Below are 20932 nucleotides of genomic sequence, written 5' to 3' on the forward strand. Positions count from 1 at the left end.
GGACACATTTGCACATAAACACACAGCTCTGAATCTCTTGCATTGTCCCAATCCGAGCCCTTACCAGCAGGATTGAGATAGAGGGAACTTATCCACAATCCCTAATTTTGTCACATTGATGTAATGCAAGTACTGTTTTGCATTTCATATAAAACCTTGATAAATTCATGCAGGTCTACATAGGGGCCTTTTGTCCTTTTAGGCATCACTTCTTTACTCCAAGGTTGCTCTCATAGTCACAAGCCTCACAGTTTTTCACTCTAATTTTTTTAATGTACTGAAAAACCTTTTGTACATTCAATTTTAAGTCACAAACCTCTCTGCTTAAATTCATTATCATTAACGAATACAGATTCAATTTTAAGTCATGTGAATAGAGATGAATTTAATTGGAACATTGACACTGTTGAAAGTGTATCCAAATTACATTTAATAGATATTTGGCATGCAATTTTATGAATTAAATTACTGAAATTTACAGGTTGTGTAGTTACAGGATTCATCAATGTTGTGAGAATTTTGGTCTGTTTAATAAGTCAGTCACTACAGCAGGTTCAAGAACAAACAGGGAAGCCCCACTCCTCCCTAAATAGTAAGATAATGAAAGGGCGAGGGAGTGTCAGTGAGTGATAGGAGAACAATTTGATTTTTTGTAAACTGTCAATGTCCCAATTCACAAACTACATATTCATATTCTACATAATGGAGGGCTAATTTGGTACATGTACACAACAATGAATACAGCCAAAACAATGAAATTAAAACTACACTAACTACTATTTAAATGTAAAAGATATATTGAAAGGGGAGGTTTTCAAAGTGCATTGAACTCAAAAAAGCTCAGCCACCGCACTACACCGCTGAGGTATTCTCCTTTGTTATTATTACCTGTAAGCAGTCACGCGAATCATGGAAACCAAGAACGGTGGATGCACCACAAGTGCCAGAACTTAGATGGCCATGCCACCATTCCCACACCATTTGCATAGCATCAGAAATGCTGGAACCGCAGCATAGTAAACAATAAGCATCATCAGAAGCCTAGCTTTGATTCTACCATTTGGTAGTAGTGAGAGCAGAGCCACTTTTTGGGGTAAGAGGGAAATAGATTGCTTTCTTCACTGTCTATCTTAGCTATACAATCTTCCTAAAGATAATGATGCAGTCTCTTTTGTTTCACATGCTAGTATTGAAAATGTTAGTGTGAAACTTAAGCAATAGAGACCCTCTTTCACATGCACTTGGTCTCCTAGAGTGGACTTTTTTTCAGCTTCAGCTTCACCAATCACCATTATTCAACAGCTGGAAGACTGACGTGGTGACCCTATAACCCACACTCCATTAGACCAAGTTCTTAATCTCCAAAACCAAGCCATTTTCGCAGTCCAAATGGAAAACATTGTTTCCCGGAGTGTTACCACTTTGTTATTTTCCATGATATTTTTCTGCCTCACCCTGACAAAGATAAGAGTCACTTGTCTCTCACCAGATGGACAAGCCCTTCTTTCTCTTCTTCCTGCAGCAGGTCCTGCTGCAAAATCATCACCTGTTCTCTCCTCATGGAAGCCATCAAGCTCAACACCATGTTCATGGAAAGGTATCACTTGCTCCCCTCAAGGTAGAGTAATCTCCCTCTCTATTCCAGATACTTTTCTCAACCTCTCCTCTTTACCTCCTCAGCTATCCTCTTTATCAATGCTGCAACTTCTCAATCTCTCTTCCACCAATGTCTCTGGCTCCATTCCACCCTCTTTTGGTCAACTTTCCCATCTTCAGCTACTTGACCTCTCCTCAAACTCTCTCACTGGACCCATACCTGCTGAACTTGGAAGCCTCTCTTTACTTCAATTCCTTTTCTTGAACTCCAACAGACTGACAGGAAGCATTCCTCAACATCTTTCTAATCTTACTTTACTTGAAGTTCTCTGCCTCCAAGACAATCTTCTCAACGGCTCAATCCCATCACAGTTAGGCTCTTTGACATCTCTGCAGCAGTTTCGGATAGGGGGCAATCCATATCTCACTGGACAAATCCCTTCACATTTAGGCCTACTTACCAACCTCACCACTTTTGGTGCAGCTGCCACGGGACTTTCCGGTGCCATTCCATCTACATTTGGCAACTTGATCAATCTACAGACTCTAGCACTTTATGATACTGAAATTTCTGGTTCAATGCCACCAGAACTTGGGTTGTGTTCTGAGCTGAGAAATCTGTATCTGCACATGAATAAGCTCACCGGCTCTATCCCTCCACAATTGAGCAAGTTGCAAAAACTCACTAGCTTGCTACTTTGGGGCAATGCCTTAACTGGTCCAATCCCAGCAGAGCTTTCCAACTGTTCATCACTTGTTATATTTGATGTCTCTTCTAATGACCTCTCTGGTGAAATACCGGGGGACTTTGGGAAGCTCGTGGTTCTGGAGCAGCTTCATCTATCAGATAATTCACTCACAGGTAAAATACCATGGCAGTTGAGCAACTGTACCAGCCTTTCCACTGTTCAGCTGGACAAGAATCAGTTATCAGGTACTATTCCCTGGGAGTTAGGCAAATTAACGGTTCTACAGAGCTTTTTCTTATGGGGTAATCTAGTGTCTGGAACTATACCATCATCTTTTGGAAACTGCTCAGAACTCTATGCACTTGATCTTTCAAGGAATAACCTAACAGGTTCTTTACCAGAAGAGATTTTCGGCTTGAAGAAGCTGAGTAAGCTTCTGCTTCTGGGAAATTCATTAACAGGAAGATTGCCACCAAGTGTTGCAAATTGCCAGTCTTTGGTGAGGTTGAGGGTTGGAGAGAACCAGCTTTCAGGCCAGATTCCTAAAGAGATAGGTCAATTGCAGAATTTGGTGTTTCTTGACCTGTACATGAATCATTTCTCTGGAAGCATACCAGTGGAGGTTGCTAATATTACAGTTCTTGAGCTGTTAGATGTGCACAACAACTACCTCACTGGGGAAATTCCATCTGTGATTGGGGAGCTTGAAAATTTGGAGCAGCTTGATCTCAGTAGAAACAGTTTGACGGGAAAAATTCCTTGGAGCTTCGGAAACTTCAGCTATTTAAACAAGCTCATCCTCAATAATAACTTACTGACAGGATCAATCCCAAAATCCATTAGAAATTTGCAGAAGTTAACTCTTCTGGATTTGAGTTACAACAGTCTCTCTGGTGGCATACCCCCTGAGATTGGTCATGTTACAAGCTTAACCATCAGTTTGGACTTGAGCTCCAATTCATTTACAGGAGAAATCCCAGAATCAGTGTCTGCTTTGACACAGTTACAATCACTTGATCTTTCTCATAACATGCTTTATGGAGAAATCAAGGTTCTGGGGTCTCTGACTAGCCTCACCTCTCTCAATATCTCCTACAACAACTTCTCAGGTCCTATCCCAGTAACTCCATTCTTCAGAACTCTATCCTTCAATTCATATATTCAGAACCCTGAGCTTTGTCAGTCCATTGATGGGGCTACCTGTTCTTCTAGTCTGATTCGAAAAAATGGTCTACAATCTGCAAAAACCATTGCTATGATCACAGTCATTCTAGCCTCTGTTACTATAATTCTAATTGCATCCTGGATTCTAGTGACTCGTAATCATGTATACAAGGTTGAAAAAACATTGGGAGCATCAACTTCCGCATCAGGAGCTGAGGATTTCTCTTATCCTTGGACTTTCATCCCATTTCAGAAAGTAAACTTCAGCATCGATAATATCTTGGATTGCTTGAAGGATGAAAATGTGATTGGAAAGGGCTGCTCAGGTGTTGTGTACAAGGCAGAGATGCCAAATGGGGAGTTGATTGCCGTAAAGAAGCTTTGGAAAGCAAGCAAAGCAGATGAAATACTGGATTCTTTTGCTGCAGAGATACAGATTCTTGGATACATTCGGCATAGGAACATAGTGAGGCTCATAGGTTATTGTTCTAACAGGAGTGTTAATCTTCTTCTTTATAAGTACATCCCAAATGGAAATCTGCGACAACTTTTACAAGGGAACAGGAACTTAGACTGGGAAACAAGATACAAGATTGCAGTTGGATCAGCTCAAGGTTTAGCTTACCTTCATCATGATTGCGTCCCTACAATTCTCCATAGAGATGTCAAGTGCAATAACATACTTCTAGACTCCAAATTTGAGGCATATCTGGCAGATTTTGGTCTTGCAAAGCTAATGCATTCGCCAAATTATCATCATGCAATGTCCAGAGTTGCCGGTTCCTACGGTTATATTGCCCCAGGCAAGTCCGCTTAGCTTTCTTTACTTTTTTTGAACCTTTCTTACATCCTTTACATAATTGACAAAATCAATGCCCTTAATTTGTTATTTAGTGCTATTGGTTTAATGTACAAACAATGTGCATACATTGAGGAGATCCATAGTACAAACAATGTGCACACATTCAATTCAAGCCCAGGAATTAGTGGAGATCCATATTTGGTCATTCAGTACTATTGGTTTAAAACTAACCATGTTTTATCGCTAACGCAGAATATGGCTACTCCATGAACATAACAGAGAAGAGTGATGTCTATAGTTATGGGGTGGTTTTGCTAGAGATACTAAGTGGTCGCAGTGCTGTTGAATCTCATGTTGGAGATGGCCAACACATAGTGGAATGGGTGAAGAGGAAGATGGGAAGCTTTGAACCGGCTGTATCAATACTAGACACAAAGCTGCAAGGTCTACCAGATCAAATGGTGCAAGAGATGCTTCAAACACTTGGAATTGCTATGTTTTGTGTGAACTCTTCCCCATCGGAGCGCCCCACAATGAAAGAAGTGGTTGCACTACTAATGGAAGTGAAGAGCCAACCTGAGGAGATGGGCAAGACCTCTCAACCTCTAATAAAACAGTCCTTAAATCAAAGTTGATTCCACCCCTTTATTTTTTCTTTATTTCTTTTACTTCTAAACTCCAATGGTTAGTGATTGATTTTCATCTCTTCCAAGATGAAAACAAGGATGCTGCTAACGTGGAAATTTGAGAGTAGGGAGCTAGAGAGGAACTAATGTTTCGCTGAAACGGCTACTGTTGTACAGTTTTAGAAATACAGATGTCAGTTATCCACATCATGTGATTGTGAAGCAGTAATATTTGTGTTTCGACACCATTTACTACTGAATAATTATGATTTACATGCCATCTTTTCAAGTTTCTTATCCATGTTATTATGATTTGCTGAAGCCTGTATAGTTGGCTGCGTGGACTTCACATGGTACAGAAAATTTGTCACTTATGCTTGTTGAATGGTACCAGTTTATCTGCTTGAAATTCTGCTGATATTTTCTTCCATAAATTGGTTTAAGGTAGGAACCAAAAGTAATACATAAATTTGAGCAAAACACCCTTTCCAAATTTTGTAATTCACTTTAATGTTTTTCGTTGCAGAACGACAGTAAAATATAACTAAAATGAATGAATTTTTTACAAAGTTGAGAATTATAGGAGAAAGTTATAGAGTTATAAAGCTTCCAATCTTAAGAAAGTACAAGGTTTTTACTTTTATTTAAGTGGCGAATAGCCTCGTTTCCATTAGGCACTGTTTCAAGTTCTTGTAAACAAAGAAATCAAGCACTTGGAACTTAACCGAATTTATCTGCCTCCACTATGTGCATGGTGCATGTCAGTTCCAACGTTCCAACACCAAAAAATTAAATACACACCCATTTATTTATTTTAAAAAAATATTTTAGATCAGATTCTGATTCTATGTAAATAATTTCTTTGGCGACATTAGTTTTCACATCAACAAAAGGGTACAAGAGACGAGAGAGAGCCGAAAGGTGTGAGGTGACCTGATAGGAAAACTCGGAACCTTATGGCCCATTAGCCTGGAAGTTTCCTTGAACAATAATAGTGGCTATAGACAAAGCGCATGCTTTTCTGCAGAGAAAATTAATGCTTCAATCATGAAAGAACTGATTTTTTAAAGTTTACACATCATGCCATCGCATTTGTTGAATTTCATTCAATTATTGCTCAATGTTGAAAGAAGTACTTCTTGTTTAAATTAAATTTAGAGAAAGCTGAGATCAGACAGTTTATATATAAAAAAAATGTAAGATTTAATGTTAGTAACCGATCCAAGATGACCCAAATGACAAGTTTATAGTGATTTATTTTCTTTAATGAAGTACTTTTCCAATGGTGAACAAGTGATAGCTGTAAAGATTTCGATGCTCATATTAGAAGTGATTTTAACAAAAGAACATTATCATGAATGTAAGTGGAGTCTTGATATTTATCATGGACGAGACCCAAAGGCCTTCAATGGCTTGAGACATCTTGGAGTTGGAATGGTTATCATATCATCAAGTAGGGAGTAGAATAATAGAAGCCTTATTTTTTACTTTGGAGAATCATACTTTTAGGATTAGGCCTTACTCTGAAACAGTAACATATTTTGTTTATCATAAATTCTAACCAGAACTTGTTCATTAATTTTTCAGTTAATATTTGTAGAACATGCATGCACCATTGAATTTTAAGAATGTCACAGGCTTACATTACAGAGGCAGGAGCCATATGGGGAGGCTTAGGTGTGGGGGCCAAGATAGCAGCGTGTAAGGAGACAAAAGGAAACAAAGTCTTGCTTCCCCTCCTTCTTCCATATGTTATCAGACACTACATTGCGCGTTGATTTGTCAGACAATGTTCGTCAAAAGGCAGAATCGTCATGCTCATAGTCTCCCTTCTTCATTTTATATTTTATTCATCCCCTCCAAGGACCTCCATCATTTTTGTAGGATAGCAAATTTTGTCAACAGTAAAAAGGTGTTATTTTAGAATTTTTTTCTGTTTTACTCTTCAAGAATACAACACTATTATTTGAAATTGTGTCTCGGCTGGTTTATTTGGATTGTTCTCTAAGACTGTTTTTGGGTTGAGTATTCATTGTATTCGTCATCAGTAATGTAACCTGATATGGTCCTGAATTTGGCCCGTGACTGTTGGAAATTAATCATGTTCCTTCTAAAATGTTTTCATTCATGAGCTTGGGACTATCTGTCAATTTTCTTGTAAGGATAATTTCCCATGCTAATCTTAAACTTATCAAGAAGTTGGCATGTCTTGAGTCTTCAACATTTGTTCCTTCATGCTTAGACCATACAGTAACTGTATTTAAAAAATACTGACTTAAGAAATGGATTCTTGACACAAGGGATTACATTCCATTTTTTATACCTTCATTCTCTATCAGTGGAACTGCGATGATGACAGAAATCTCGTCTTGATTTTCTGATTCGACAATCCTTTCCGTAATATTTCCTCCTAAGTTGTAGTTTAAAAGAAATATCTATAGTTCTATTACAATATTTTAACCTTCTCATTTCAGATTAGCATCACGTGGTCACTACCGAATTCATTATCTTTTGAATGACACAAGTATATCCGTTCTTATATTTTCCATTTTCTGCTAATATATATATATATATATATATATATATATATATATATATATATAGGAGTCAATTCTCTCCTTTTATTTGCTGAACGGTTATGTAATACTTTGATTGGATATTTTTAAATTCGTGTGAGTTCATACTTATGATTTTCGTACTGAATAACACTCTTAAAAAAATGCACCTTTAGAATCATCAATGTACATCATCTTGTACTCTGTCACATCACACAATTCCAGAAAACAACGAGATCAACCTTACTGCCAGTCCAAGGCCAGATTTGTAGACATTTAATGACTCACCATCTGGCACCTTTTACCCAGAGATAAGGGAGCCAATGAATAACTCTGGCTATAGAAATTATAACTATTCCCAGAGAATTATCTTCTTCATCCTAATATTGTTACTCTATTGGAATTTCTGCTAACTTAGAGTTTTGAAGGTTCTACGGGGGACATGGCCTCCATCCATCATGCTCAACAAAGTTGCAGTCTACTAGAGAAACCTACACATTCGAGCGCGGGCCTGGTATTCTGAGCCGCCACAGGTTAGATGAACATTTTTTGCATAAATTTTTCTACATCGAGAATTTTCTGGTTTATTTGAATCCAAAAACTAGACCTATAAAATAGTTATTTAAAGTGAATGGATCACATGCAACAAAAGGGGCTCCTGTAGAGCAGCTATTGTGAAATGGTTCACATATAAATTGAATACGTATTTATTTTTTAATTTAGACCATGGGAGACAATTTTATTTAAGTTGATCATAAATATTCATAACATCCAAGGATTAGCTCTCAAGTTTCCCAGCAAAAAAATCAATTTACACACTAGGCTCAAACAAATAATCGAAGTAAAAAATAAATCAAAAAAATAGTTTTCAGATTAGGATATTATTTATTTTCTACAAGGATTATGTCTTGCAATAGAAACAAAGCTAACTCAGAAAGAAGGAAAGGGTATCGACACTGCAAACAGTGGCAATGCTACTACTGTGGCGCAAAGTCTTGTCAAGATCAGTATCTCTTACTTCTAACATGACTTACTAAACATCTTGCTTTCTTCGCATTATTAGCCATCAAACACATCAAATTACGCCAAAGAAAAAGTTGACAACCACCAATTATCCATAATTTAAGTCAGTTGAATTAGCATTGCCATAATCAACCGAAATCAGATACAAGAACTCCTTTAGCCATAAAGCCTATCTGTAGTAAGCAGCCGTGGTTTATTCACTTTATTGCTTTAGGGAATGGCAACGCAAGTGGGATTAAGATTTCATGCAAGTCACACTTGTCTTTCTTTATAACCTTATAAAGGGTGCAGAGATGTCTGAGTTAAGCTATGCCTATAAGAATAGCACCAGACTAACAACTTCTTCATATAAATACAATTCGTTCAGACCCACTGTCTGTATAACTTTAATATGGTAATCATCACATTGAATCAGTTATGTAGCAACAACCTAAACAGCTACAAGTGGAAGCGTGAAGTGAAGACTTGAGGCTTGAAAAATGTTTGGCTATTTATTAGTATTATGCAATGTGCCACTTTCTAAAAATGTTAAAAAACTACATTAAGATGGTATAAAATATAAAATGCTGATATGTCCTAACTTGAAAGGAGATTATCCAAAATTTTCATCCCACAGCTAAGCAGAACAACAAGTATCTAGCAGAGGATGAGAGAAGTGCAAGCAACATTAAGAGTTATTATCATTACTAAAATAAGATTATTGATTGTTACTTTCAGTTTCCTAATATCTTATAAGCACCTCAATAAACTAGTTTCCTCACACTATCACAAAATCCAATAGTTGGTATAACAAAACGAACATCCCTTTAAATGAAAAGAACAGCAATAGTCAGTCCTCCCAAATAAGTCATAAAGAGCTGGTTTGGCTTCCAATTTAATATTCAAAACTAGAGCCAATGAAACACCTTAAAAATATTCAACCAGCCATACAGTGTTAAAAAAATGTTGAGCACAAGTCACAACCATCAAATACCAAAACCTCTTACTCATCTAATTGTGCAATTTCAGCCTTCAATTGTTCAATCTTGAGACCCATAGACCTCTGCAAAGCCCCTCTTTCTTTCTCCGGCAACTTGGCCAACAACCCCTCGAACAAGCCCAAAACCTCATTGACGGCGTCGCGAGCACACTCAGCTTCCTCGTCGAAATAAACGGTGTCTTTGGACTCCAACGCCATCTCTATCTCTTCCCTCGCCTCTGCAAACTTAAGGTTGATGGTGTCCACCTCCTTGGTGTGGTCCAACTCGCCCGACCCACCACTGAAACTCCTTGGATTGTGCCGAATCGCGTAGTGGGTGGTCGGGATGGAGGAAAAAGAGTGGAACTTTGAGGTGGAGGCAAGGTGGGTGGATGAAGTGAAGGGAGCAATTGGGGATTGGCGAAAAGGGTGTCGGGTTCTGAAGAACGCGTAGAAGAGGGAAAGCCTCGTGCGGCCATTCATTTTGCTTTTGGTGACAACAAAAGTTGCGGTTGCAGCTGCGGCGGCGACAAAGAGAGACAGGGTGGCGCTTAAACCTCAAAGTGGAAGAATAAGCAACAGAGTCTGAAATGGAACTTCAACTTACATTCATAGCTTCGCAAAAATTCCAATACGATTCTGCCAGAGATCAAGGATCCCTAGCTCCTTTACAACATTAAATTAAAATAATTATCTTTATATGTAATTTCAGCCTTTTTTTACTTTTACTTTTTTCAAATGATTTTTTTCGTCAATTATGATTATTTTATTCTATGTAACAAACATTTATTAAATATACATATATATTATTGAAATTTTAATATTTAATATTTTTTATTTAATGAAAATAATTCTCAGTTAATTAAGACTAGATTGATGAATCTTTTAATTTTATACTTTAATTATTAAACTAGTTAAAATTTTAAAAAATTAATATAATGAATAAGTTGTGTAATTTAACACGTTTTCAATATATTTGAATTAATATAACTTAATATAATCAGATTTTAATTAAATTTATAATTTTAGTAATATTATATATTATTTAATGTTTTTAATTATAATTTTTTTAATTCGAATTCGGTGTAAATTCAATTACTAAGTCTTAAATGAGTATATTGTTGGGTTCATTGATAAGTTTGGGTTTAATTAAATTGAAATATTAATACAAAAGTGGGATGATTATTATATGGTATGTTAGTTAGCTAAACAATATTGATATTGTCACTTTTATTTCACTATACTTTCCAATTTTTTCTCTCTAGCAAGTCTCTACTATGAGTTACTTAATTTTATTTAGGTTTTTTGTTAATCAAATAACTTAAATAAATTTAGTTGATTTTTTCTTAATTGATTATATAATAATAATGTAATTATTATTTAATATACTTCATTATATATTTTTAAACATTCCATAATATAATTTACTTTTTAAAATATTTTAAATTAATTTTTTTTTTAAAACTTAATATACCGAGTAAATTAAGTTAAATTGTATTTAATAAAAAATGAAAAAAATTTATGTTGTGTTTCTATCGTTTAAGAGTCTGAGATCAAAACAAAATACATTTCCATAACTCAAATGTCTTTTTAGAAACAATCGTAACAAAATTAATTTCTCGTTTCAAAACCAACAATAACTCAATAACAAATTTATAATAAATTTAAGCAAATTTTGAATGCAAAATTTTAAAGGATAATTTATTTTATAGAAGAATTAAAAATATTTTATAAAAAATGTATAATTTGAATATATAATTTAAAAATAAATAAAAATTTAATTTGTTTAAAACAATTTAATTACTTAAAAATTTAAAAATAAATAAATTTCATTTTAGAAGCAAAAATTTAAAATTCTTTACATTCTCTTGTATTTCAAATATATATTACTTATGATCTTCATATATTCTTATTCCAAATTTATCTCTATCAAAATATTGTAAACTTCGCTTTGAAATTTATATTACATATATCGTTTTTTCAATTGATTTGACATGAGTTTTTTTTTTAATTAAAATGAATCATAATAATTTTTTAATTACCATCGTTATTATTTTGCAAACATAAACCAAGTAATGTTATTTCTCTACCGTGTTTTTATAACATCAATACTGTTTTTTATGAATGTGAAACCCAAATTTTTCTGTCAATATTAAGAAATTTTATTTCCAATTATTGTTGTTTTTCACTAATGTCAATAATTAATAAGAGTGCTGATAAAAAAATAGTTAATAAGAGTTTTTTTTTACTAATATCAACAAAAATTACTTTTTTAGCATGTCAGATCAACGTGAATGAAATTATTATTTTTTATTTGATATGAGTTAAAAGTATTCAGAGTGATATATCAGCTAACAGAAAACAGGCATTGCATAAACAATTGTATTTATAGTTTAGTATTCGTTTATTCAATTCAGTAGAGATAATTTAAATATCTGAATTAATTACAATTGATTTATTCAAATTTTAACCAGAACTAATCGATTAACCAAACTAACATGAAATTTAATTAGTTTTATTTAAATTATACATTTATTAGATCAATCCAATCTCGTTCTCAATCCAACTAAACACAATTGAGGAACTAAATTAGTAATTTACAGGTGAATTGCAGTAAAAGAATTATTTTTTGTTGAAAGAAGATTTTATATTAATTCAGTCTAGGGTTTTGTAAAAGGTATAAAAATATATCACATGCTTTGTGATATTTCATTTTGTAATTTTTTTTAAGGTGGAACTTTCATTTGAAATTCTTGAGCAGTTTCTTCTTGCAAAAAGGGTTGAGAACTCTGGTTCAAGCTGATGACACAATCTTCACAAGTTGATATCTCGGATTGGACTTTCGGCTTCTCCTCTCTCGATTGGGTTCTCCAGATTGAGTTTTCGACTTCTCCTCTCACAGTTGAGTGTGTACCTGGAAGGCGCTCTGATGCCAAAATCAGAAATAATTTATGCATTCATCAGATAAAATTCATTCTTACTTACCTTTTGATCCTCTATTTATAAGACTTTCTTATTGGACTTATACCTTATTTAAGCATTTCTTTCTGCACCACTTATTATTTTAAACCCACCCATTAATTTGAACTTTATTAATTTGGGCTTCACTATAGTGATTATATATATTTATTTGATCCTTTATATATATTTTTCGGCATAACTCTCGGTATATTCTTTCGGTTATACCTCTCCGTCCTATTAGTTTATAAAAAAGTTAATAATAAGAAAGATACAAAGTTTTGAATAATTTTGTTAGATGAATTTTGCCGTAAATTTTAACAAAATAGATGACTAATTTAATTTTATATAAAGGAGAAAAGATATATTTTAATCATAACCAAACACTTCAACGGGTAGACAATCCTTCCGATTGTACTTCTATTCTATGAGATCTGGTTGGAACAACACTACTACTGTATGTCTGTGATCTCCAAGACAAAGGATGGGAGATTTGAGAAAACTAGATAAAGTTTTCTCCGCAGTTCACTGCTACTGATGTTGTTATTTAGTTATTTTGCGTAATTAGTAATGAAATCAACGTTTTCCATTTTTAAATTGTTCACAAGTTAATTTGAAAAGGACTAAAATTTTATCACCGATTTATCTTTTCCTATTCAAAATGTTAGAAGACTAGCAGTTGGAAAGAGAAAGAAAAACTGAATGTGATGCTTTATTTGTAATTTAATAATATTCTTATTGCAAACACTACATGGTAGAATACGGAAATGCCGCATAAATGAAAACCAATCATACATATGGCCAATTAATCTATGAACAAATAAATTAAAAGTGTACTATACTTTCCACTTTCACTTGTCATTTACATTTCAAATCTCTTGTTCTTATCTGCTTGAACACAATAAGATCGGGAGGTGCAAGACCACCATCAAACAAATAGAATCACTCGGGTCTGAATCACGAGTATTGAAGTGCATATACACCTTCAGACTTTTATTCAAAAAAGAAGATAGATCACTTGGCTCTAATGGAGATTGTCTTTATTCCTCAATGAAAACAAGAATCTGTAAGAAATTAAACAACAAATTTTATTACTAAAATTATACATGTACATAATGGATTTATTTCTAGAATGTAAGGAAGTAAGGATCGTAGCTTACATGATTTATCAGGAGTGGTGCTTCCCCATTCGGAGCTTATTTGTAGATAGGTGGAGGTGGGGAAGCATAAATGTAAACTGGAGGTGGCGGTGATTTTACTGGTGGAGGAGGTGATTTGTAAATGTATTTGGGAGCGGGAGCTGGGGAGGGAGGAGGTGGTGATGTGTAATGGTATGGTGGAGGAGGAGATGGAGAAGGTGGTGGGGGACTCACGTAATGGTAAGGAGGAGGAGGGTGCGACGTTGGTGGTGGAGGGGATTTGTAATAGTAGGGAGGAAGAAGAGTGGGAGATGGTGGAGGAGGGCTTTTATAGTAATAAGGAGGTGGTGGTGATGGGGAAGGTGGGGGAGGGGATTTGTAATAGTAAGGAGGTGGCGGTGATGGGGATGGTGGGGGAGGGGATTTGTAATAGTAAGGAGGTGGGGGTGATGGAGATGGTGGTGGAGGTGATTTATAGTAATAGGGAGGTGGTGGAGATGGAGAAGGAGGTGGAGGGGATTTATAATAGTATGGAGGTGGTGGTGATGGGGATGGTGGTGGTGGGGATTTGTAATAGTAAGGAGGTGGAGGTGATGGAGATGGTGGTGGAGGTGATTTGTAGTAGTAGGGAGGTGGTGGAGATGGAGAGGGAGGTGGAGGGGATTTGTAATAGTATGGAGGTGGTGGTGATGGGGATGGTGGTGGTGGGGATTTGTAATAGTAAGGAGGAGGTGGTGATGGAGAGGGAGGTGGAGGGGATTTGTAATAGTATGGAGGTGGTGGTGATGGGGATGGTGGTGGTGGGGATTTGTAATAGTAAGGAGGAGGTGGTGATGGAGAGGGAGGTGGAGGGGATTTGTAATAGTATGGAGGTGGTGGTGATGGAGATGGTGGTGGTGGGGATTTGTAATAGTAAGGAGGTGGTGGTGATGGAGATGGTGGTGGAGGTGATTTATAGTAATAGGGAGGTGGTGGAGATGGAGAGGGAGGTGGAGGAGATTTATAATAGTATGGAGGAGGAGGGGATGGTGAAGGTGGGGGTGGTGATTTATAATAGTATGGTGGGGGAGGAGAGGGGGATGGTGGAGGTGGAGAGTTGTATTTGTAAACGGGAGTTGGAGGAGGAGGTGACTTATAGTAGTAAGGAGTTGGAGAAGGTTTTTCACATTCTTTAAAATGCTTCTTTGAAGCATAAGCAAATGGCTTAGCCTTAAGCACAACTTCGTACTTGTCCTTAGATTTCACCTTCAAGTTGGTTCCTTCATTCAATTTAGTAGGTATGCTGAAGGGTGAGTCTTTAGGTGGAGCAAAAAGCTTGGCCTTGCACACTGTGGCTCCATACTTGACGTAATCGAAATCCTTAACTGTGATACTATACTTTCCATTGCTCTTAGTTTCACCATAGGCCTTGATCACTTTCCACCCTGCTTTGCATTTCACCTCCACAACAGCACCTACATGCCCCCCAAAAACGATTCATTACGATACATAAGTTAAATTATTCTTGTAAGCAAACGCACTATATATTGGATAAGATACTATGTTAATTATCTTTCTCTCAATTCTTTTCTTTATCATATTGTTGTTTATTTATTTCTGTTTATGTATAATTTGTAAGATATTAAAGATGTAATAATCAATATTCTCATTTAACTTTAAAATAACCAAAAAAAAGTGCTCGTAAGATGTTGGAAATATAAAAGTTTTCTTAATTAGTCTTAACTTTTAGCCAATAATAAAATGATATATCTAAACAAAAAGATAATGAAATGAATATGATGTACCTTTGAGGTGTTTCTTGTTATGAGACTTCTCGATGTGGTTCCAGTCATAGCACTTGTAGCTGTAAACTTTACCTACTACCTTCACAGTCAATGCGTGGTCGTAATGATGTGGGTAGGGGTGTGTGGGATATGCAGCTGGTGGAGGAGGAGAGTTATAATAGTATGGAGGTGGTGGAGAGTTGTAGTAGTAAGGAGTGGGTGAAGGGGGAGGAGGAGACTTGTAGTAGTAAGGTGGATGGGGTAATGGAGATGGAGGAGGAGGAGATTTGTAGTAGTAGGGTGGTGGAGAAGGTGTTGGGGATGGTGGTGGAGGGGATTTGTAGTAGTATGGGGTTGGAGATGGAGATTTTTCAGGTGGAGGTGGAGACTTGTAATAGTAGGGTGGTGGAGGAGATGGTGAAGGTGGTGGTGGGGAGTTGTAATAGTAAGGGGGTGGAGGTGAGGGAGAGGGCGGTGGAGGAGACTTGTAATAGTAGGGAGGTGGGGGTGACGAGGAAGGAGGAGGTGGTGACTTGTAATAGTAGGGTGGATCCTTGTGCTCATATGGTGGCGGAGGAGATTTGTAATAGTATGGGGGAGGTGGTGAGGGGGAGGGTGGCGGAGGAGATTTGTAATAGTATGGAGGAGGTGGTGAGGGGGAAGGTGGTGGAGGAGATTTGTAGTAGTATGGAGGAGGAGGTGAGGGGGATGGTGGCGGAGGAGATTTGTAATAGTATGGAGGAGGTGGTGAGGGAGAAGGTGGAGGAGGAGATTTGTAATAGTATGGAGGAGGTGGTGAGGGGGAGGGTGGTGGAGGAGACTTGTAATAGTATGGAGGAGGAGGTGAGGGGGAGGGTGGTGGAGGAGACTTATACTGATAAGGAGGTGGTGGTGAAGGTGATGGAGGAGGAGGTGAGTTGTACTGATAAGGAGGTGGAGGTGATGGTGAAGGTGGAGGTGGTGAGTTGTATTCATAAGGAGGAGGTGGTGATGGAGAAGGGGATGGTGGTGGTGGTGGAGAAAAGTAAGGGTAAGCATCAGCATTAACAGAAACCAGAGTAGTAGAAATGAAAGCAATGGCCAATGCCATGATCATTTGTGGCAAAAGACGACCCCTTGTGGGGTCGTTGCCCTTGGAAGTCATGTGTAGAAGGAAAAAGCTTTCCACCTCTGCCAATGCAGCAAAGATCTTCTTTGAAGTTGAGAGAAGAGAGGGAAGAGGGTTTGGTGTAAATGAGTGGTGAGAAAAAGCTGCATGCATGAAATATTTATAGTGAGAGTGAGTGGTGAAAGAAGAGCTGTCATGAGAGAATTCAAAATGTTCAATTGCTTTTTAATTCTATAAAAGAAGAGTCCCTAGCTGGCCTTCTCAATTTTTGTAAACTCTTTCTTATATGTTTTCCTCCACATGGCCACAATCACCATTCCTTCCTAGTTCCTCTTCTCTTCTCAGTTGCCTATCTTGACCAAAGGTAACTCCAAAATGCTCTTTTTTTTTTCTCTTTTTCTTTCAATCATTTTGAACTTTTCAGCAGTCATGATATTTTATGACACTCACAAGCTTTGGATCAAATCCTCTTTCGTTAATGAGTGAAGATATTATTTAGGCTGTTATTTTTTTTCACCATATTTTGAACATGAGCTCTATGATAAAGAATATAATCCAAATTTGCCTTATTCTGCTACAGGTCCACGTGTTGCTATACAAATAAAACTTAGTCCAATGTTATAAATTATCATTCATTATGTTATCTCCAATATTACCAAAAAAATAGTTTATACATAATCATTCACTTGCACATAAATTACTTTGTTTGGTTGAATATTTTGTCACGAAGAAGGACAGACACAAAGAATGAGAATGAGAAGAGGACAATTTCATCACCAGCTTTGGTTCACCTTACTACCTTCTTTCTCTTTCTTCAAGATTTTTGTGAGCCATGTGGTTCATCGATGATGAGATTAACATGTGATGTTGTCAAATTGGCATGAACTTCAAGTTGCCGCGTAATTTTTTCATGAGAAGCGTATAGTTGGCAACTATGCATTCGCCAATTATAGATAAAATTAATCTTTGTGAGAGGCATTGGTTTTAGGAATTGATCAATGTCGCCTTTTAACACTATTTTTTAACATCAATAATCAATAATTGTGACATAAATGAATGAAACGTGCACACTATTGCTCCCTTATGAAATTGCGTTTGGCCCTGTATGATAATATAATATAATGCAACAACTAAGCATTTGCCAACTAAAAATAGCTCTAGTCCCTAGCGGAGGAAAGCACTTATATTTGTATATGGTAAGTAACCTTTCAATATTTTATCGATAAAAAAAAAACTCTTTCAATAAGTCTAATATAGTTTATCATGAATCGATGATAATAACAATTTATATAAAAAGTTTTTAAGAATAAAATCATGGATAATATTTCGAATGTAGTGATTGATTCTAGTAATACTATCTCTACGGATTAAATCTCATTCCCTTAATTTTCAAAACTAGTGATGAAAAAAATGAAAAAAGAACCATATAATCAAAGACATATGATGTGCATTGTTTTGAAGGAAAAATTGATTGTTAGAGATCTTACATCGATTAGAGGTAACGATATTTCATATATAGACTTATAGCTAGGCTTATAAGGTTGAGTTATAACAGGTGCAACCAGATTTTATGCATAGTCTACTTCTTAATATGTTAACAGAGTCATTTAGAACCTATCATTTCAAGAGTTTGTTGGCTTATCCGGTCACCCGTTATTGGACTGCTAGCGGATCACCCATAAAAATATAATCTCATGCAAGAGTTGGAAAGTCTTTGTGTGAAGGAATATGTTAAAGATCTCAGATCAATTAAAGATAAAAACATTTCATAATATATAAGTAGGTGCAAACCTCATCTTATATGAACCGACTTTAGTTTGATTTTAAAAGGTTGAGTTAAACTTAATAAAGTCTAATTCTTAGTAACTTTTTTTCACTATTTCAGCGCATGGGGTTTCTCTATTTCTATTTACCGTTCTTAAGTTAACCTGGCACTGAAATACATTGTAATTACATGCCCCATTGGTCAAAAATACAACATAATGGGTACATATGAACTGTGTCCCATGTGAAGCAACTAGTGACACTAAATTTGTAATAGCCACCCACTCTCATCCCTCTCTCTCTAATTGTTTATGGTTGTCAATGCCGTGTAGTAGATTGAGGTGTAAATAGAACATCAAATTCGTGATGATTGCTGAATTTAAGGGAATACAAATCACTTTGACTTGATTAGAAAAATTTAAAGGTAAATTGGATATTGGTTCCATAATGGTAGAAAAGCTAAAAAGAGAGAAGGTTTGTCACAGACAGTCTGGAAAGGGAATGGATAATTAGATAGAGAAAACATGACTCTTTGAGTCTCTTTCAATGCTTATAATGTAGTAATGATGAGAGTAAATCAGTAAAATACTGAAAATCAAAGCAAAAAAACCTTTCCTTCAAGAGCATCTAATTGTATCACCAACCACTTTTTGTCCTAAGTTTTAGGTGGGGGGGCAGGTTGTTACAATTCTTCAGAATGAAGTTATCTTCATATAATTAATTTCAGGTTGTTACAAAATTTTCCCTTTTCATTTTGTTCTTTTCCTGGGTATGGGATCAGAAATACAGACTTTGCTTTTAAGCTTTTGTTATAGCAAAATGGTTTATGTATAATGCCAAATTGAGTTGTATAACAAATGATTTTGGTACATTTGCATATTTGGTCAATCTTGTAAACTTCTCTCTTGTTGTAATATGCTAGAGTTAAAACTGAGAAGGTGATGAAATCTGTGTTTTTCAGAATAGACATTGACTTAATGAAGGAGAATTATAATATTAAAACCAAATGCTTAATAATTGTTTTGTTTCGTCTTTCATGGGAAGTATATATAACATGTGCAACACAAAACTTAAGGGTGATTAGCTGTAGCAGAATTCATCAGACAATTAAAGTTTTATTATAGGAGATATTATGAAGGACATGGCAGATGCATGTTAATCAGAAATAGTGGTTGACCAATGGAGATTACAGCTAAAATCTAAAAGTGAGGCAATGCAATGTGATTGGATCTAATCTACCAACCAATCTAATACAACTATATATATCATTCAATAAACATAATTCACCCTATTCAATCTATCAGATAATTCACTCTTGTTAGACATCTTACAAAAGAAAAGACAAAGATGGAAAAAAAGTTGAGTTGAAGTTCTAACAGATCAAAGCACTGCAAAAAAAAACAATATTTCATTCTCTATTCTAATTATGTTGTTTCTGAAACCACATATTTGCTGATTAAAAAAAAAAAAAAAACATATTTGGTGATTATTGTTGTCTTAATTACTAAACATGATATTCAATGTTTAATTTGAAAAATTTATCCCTTAAATTTATTTATTTATGGCTGCACTATATAGAACTATTGGATTTTATATAATAAAAGAAAATAAAAATAAGTGTACTTAAACACTCCTCTTAACTGATGTGTTTGTGTCCGATATTAGACACCGACTCGTACAACACTCATAGGACACGTATCGATGAAGTGTCAAATTCAAAAAATATTTATTGAATTTCTAACAATTTTAGCATGATTCTAACATAATTTTAAAACGGAGAAATACATTAATTTTCTAAAAATTCAAACTTAGTATAAATTTTAGTATAATTATAAAAATAAGAAACAAATCCCTTTCTGTAGGAACTAATTAAAGAAAATAAGATAAGACAACAGGTTGTAGAAACTAATTGAAGATAATTGCACCAGATTACTGTTGTGCTGATTCTTATTTATTTTGATTTACTTCAATAATATATATAATAAAATTACAATTATTGGAACCCGCCATAAAAAACATTTATTTACTCAAAAGAAGTTAAAACATAGTTGTACAGATAAATCTTTACTGTAAATTTATATAGTTTATATTTATATAATATATAGACTTGTGTTCTGGTATTTTACATTTTAAAAATTATATGTATCTCTCCATATCCATATTGTATCAATGTTTTGTAATATATATATATATATATATATATATATATATATATATATATAAATACTTTGATAAATATTCATTTTTTTTTTATACTTTTGGATTTGAAGTGAGACATAAATTACATATATAAGTCAAATTAGAACGTGACTATATAATCAGACAAATAAAGTTATGGATCTATATGCCTTATTTCTTTATCTATTCCTTTATCTATTATTTTTGTGTTTTTATTTCTATGAATTTAATTAAATTACACTCAAATATTAATGTTATTTTTATTGTCACCAAATTACAAAATTATTATACGCAGTAATCTTATTTATTTTTTACACTTACTATCTTGAATAGCATACATGAGAGTCTCTTTAAAGAGCTTGAGAGTATACAAATTTTCTCATTTTATAAAAATTAAACTTTATTACTACTGCCTTAGTATCTCAAGATTAAACCCGTGCATGGTTTAAACCCGCGTCTGAAAGAAATTATCAAAATTCACTATGCCCAGCCACACAAAATATATTCCAAATATTATGCCTAGGCTCTATTATATATTTAATACATAGCAGAATTGTGTAAGAAGCGTAACAACCCCATCATTATTAGGTTTTTTTACATGTTGGGGAC

The 20932-nt window shown here is 35.1% G+C and overlaps 3 protein-coding genes across 3 annotated transcripts; 1 reads left to right on the top strand and 2 right to left on the bottom strand.

The window, feature by feature from the left end:
- Positions 1–810: 810 nt before the first annotated feature.
- Positions 811–5286, top strand: LOC137828722 (Leucine-rich receptor-like protein kinase family protein). Its single transcript, XM_068635406.2, has 2 exons — positions 811–4252; positions 4504–5286. Exons 1-2 carry the CDS (start codon positions 1390–1392, stop codon positions 4884–4886), a joined length of 3246 nt encoding a protein of 1081 aa, XP_068491507.1. The 5' UTR covers positions 811–1389; the 3' UTR covers positions 4887–5286.
- Positions 5287–9118: 3832 nt separating this feature from the next.
- Positions 9119–10086, bottom strand: LOC137828603 (embryogenesis-like protein). Its single transcript, XM_068635244.2, has one exon. It carries the CDS (start codon positions 9894–9896, stop codon positions 9438–9440), a length of 459 nt encoding a protein of 152 aa, XP_068491345.2. The 5' UTR covers positions 9897–10086; the 3' UTR covers positions 9119–9437.
- A 2978-nt stretch (positions 10087–13064) lies between these two features.
- Positions 13065–16539, bottom strand: LOC137828796 (uncharacterized). The gene is made up of 3 exons (XM_068635498.2): positions 15295–16539; positions 13532–14964; positions 13065–13435 (listed from the first exon to the last, which is right to left on the bottom strand). The coding sequence occupies exons 1-2, from the start codon at positions 16532–16534 to the stop codon at positions 13568–13570; spliced, it is 2637 nt and encodes an 878-aa protein (XP_068491599.2). The 5' UTR covers positions 16535–16539; the 3' UTR covers positions 13065–13435; positions 13532–13567.
- Between the last annotated feature and the right edge of the window lie 4393 nt (positions 16540–20932).

This window comes from Phaseolus vulgaris, chromosome 7 (assembly GCF_051622355.1).
Source record: "Phaseolus vulgaris cultivar YP4 chromosome 7, ASM5162235v1, whole genome shotgun sequence".
In the NCBI taxonomy this organism is placed as follows: domain Eukaryota; kingdom Viridiplantae; phylum Streptophyta; class Magnoliopsida; order Fabales; family Fabaceae; genus Phaseolus; species Phaseolus vulgaris.

Coding starts and splice junctions, on each gene's coding strand:
- LOC137828603 (XM_068635244.2), bottom strand. CDS start 9,896: ATGAATGGCCGCACGAGGCTTTCCCTCTTCTACGCGTTCTTCAGAACC.
- LOC137828722 (XM_068635406.2), top strand. CDS start 1,390: ATGGAAAACATTGTTTCCCGGAGTGTTACCACTTTGTTATTTTCCATG. Junction 4,253..4,503: donor CTACGGTTATATTGCCCCAG/GCAAGTCCGCTT, acceptor TCGCTAACGCAG/AATATGGCTACTCCATGAAC.
- LOC137828796 (XM_068635498.2), bottom strand. CDS start 16,534: ATGCATGCAGCTTTTTCTCACCACTCATTTACACCAAACCCTCTTCCC. Junction 14,965..15,294: donor TAACAAGAAACACCTCAAAG/GTACATCATATT, acceptor GGGGGCATGTAG/GTGCTGTTGTGGAGGTGAAA.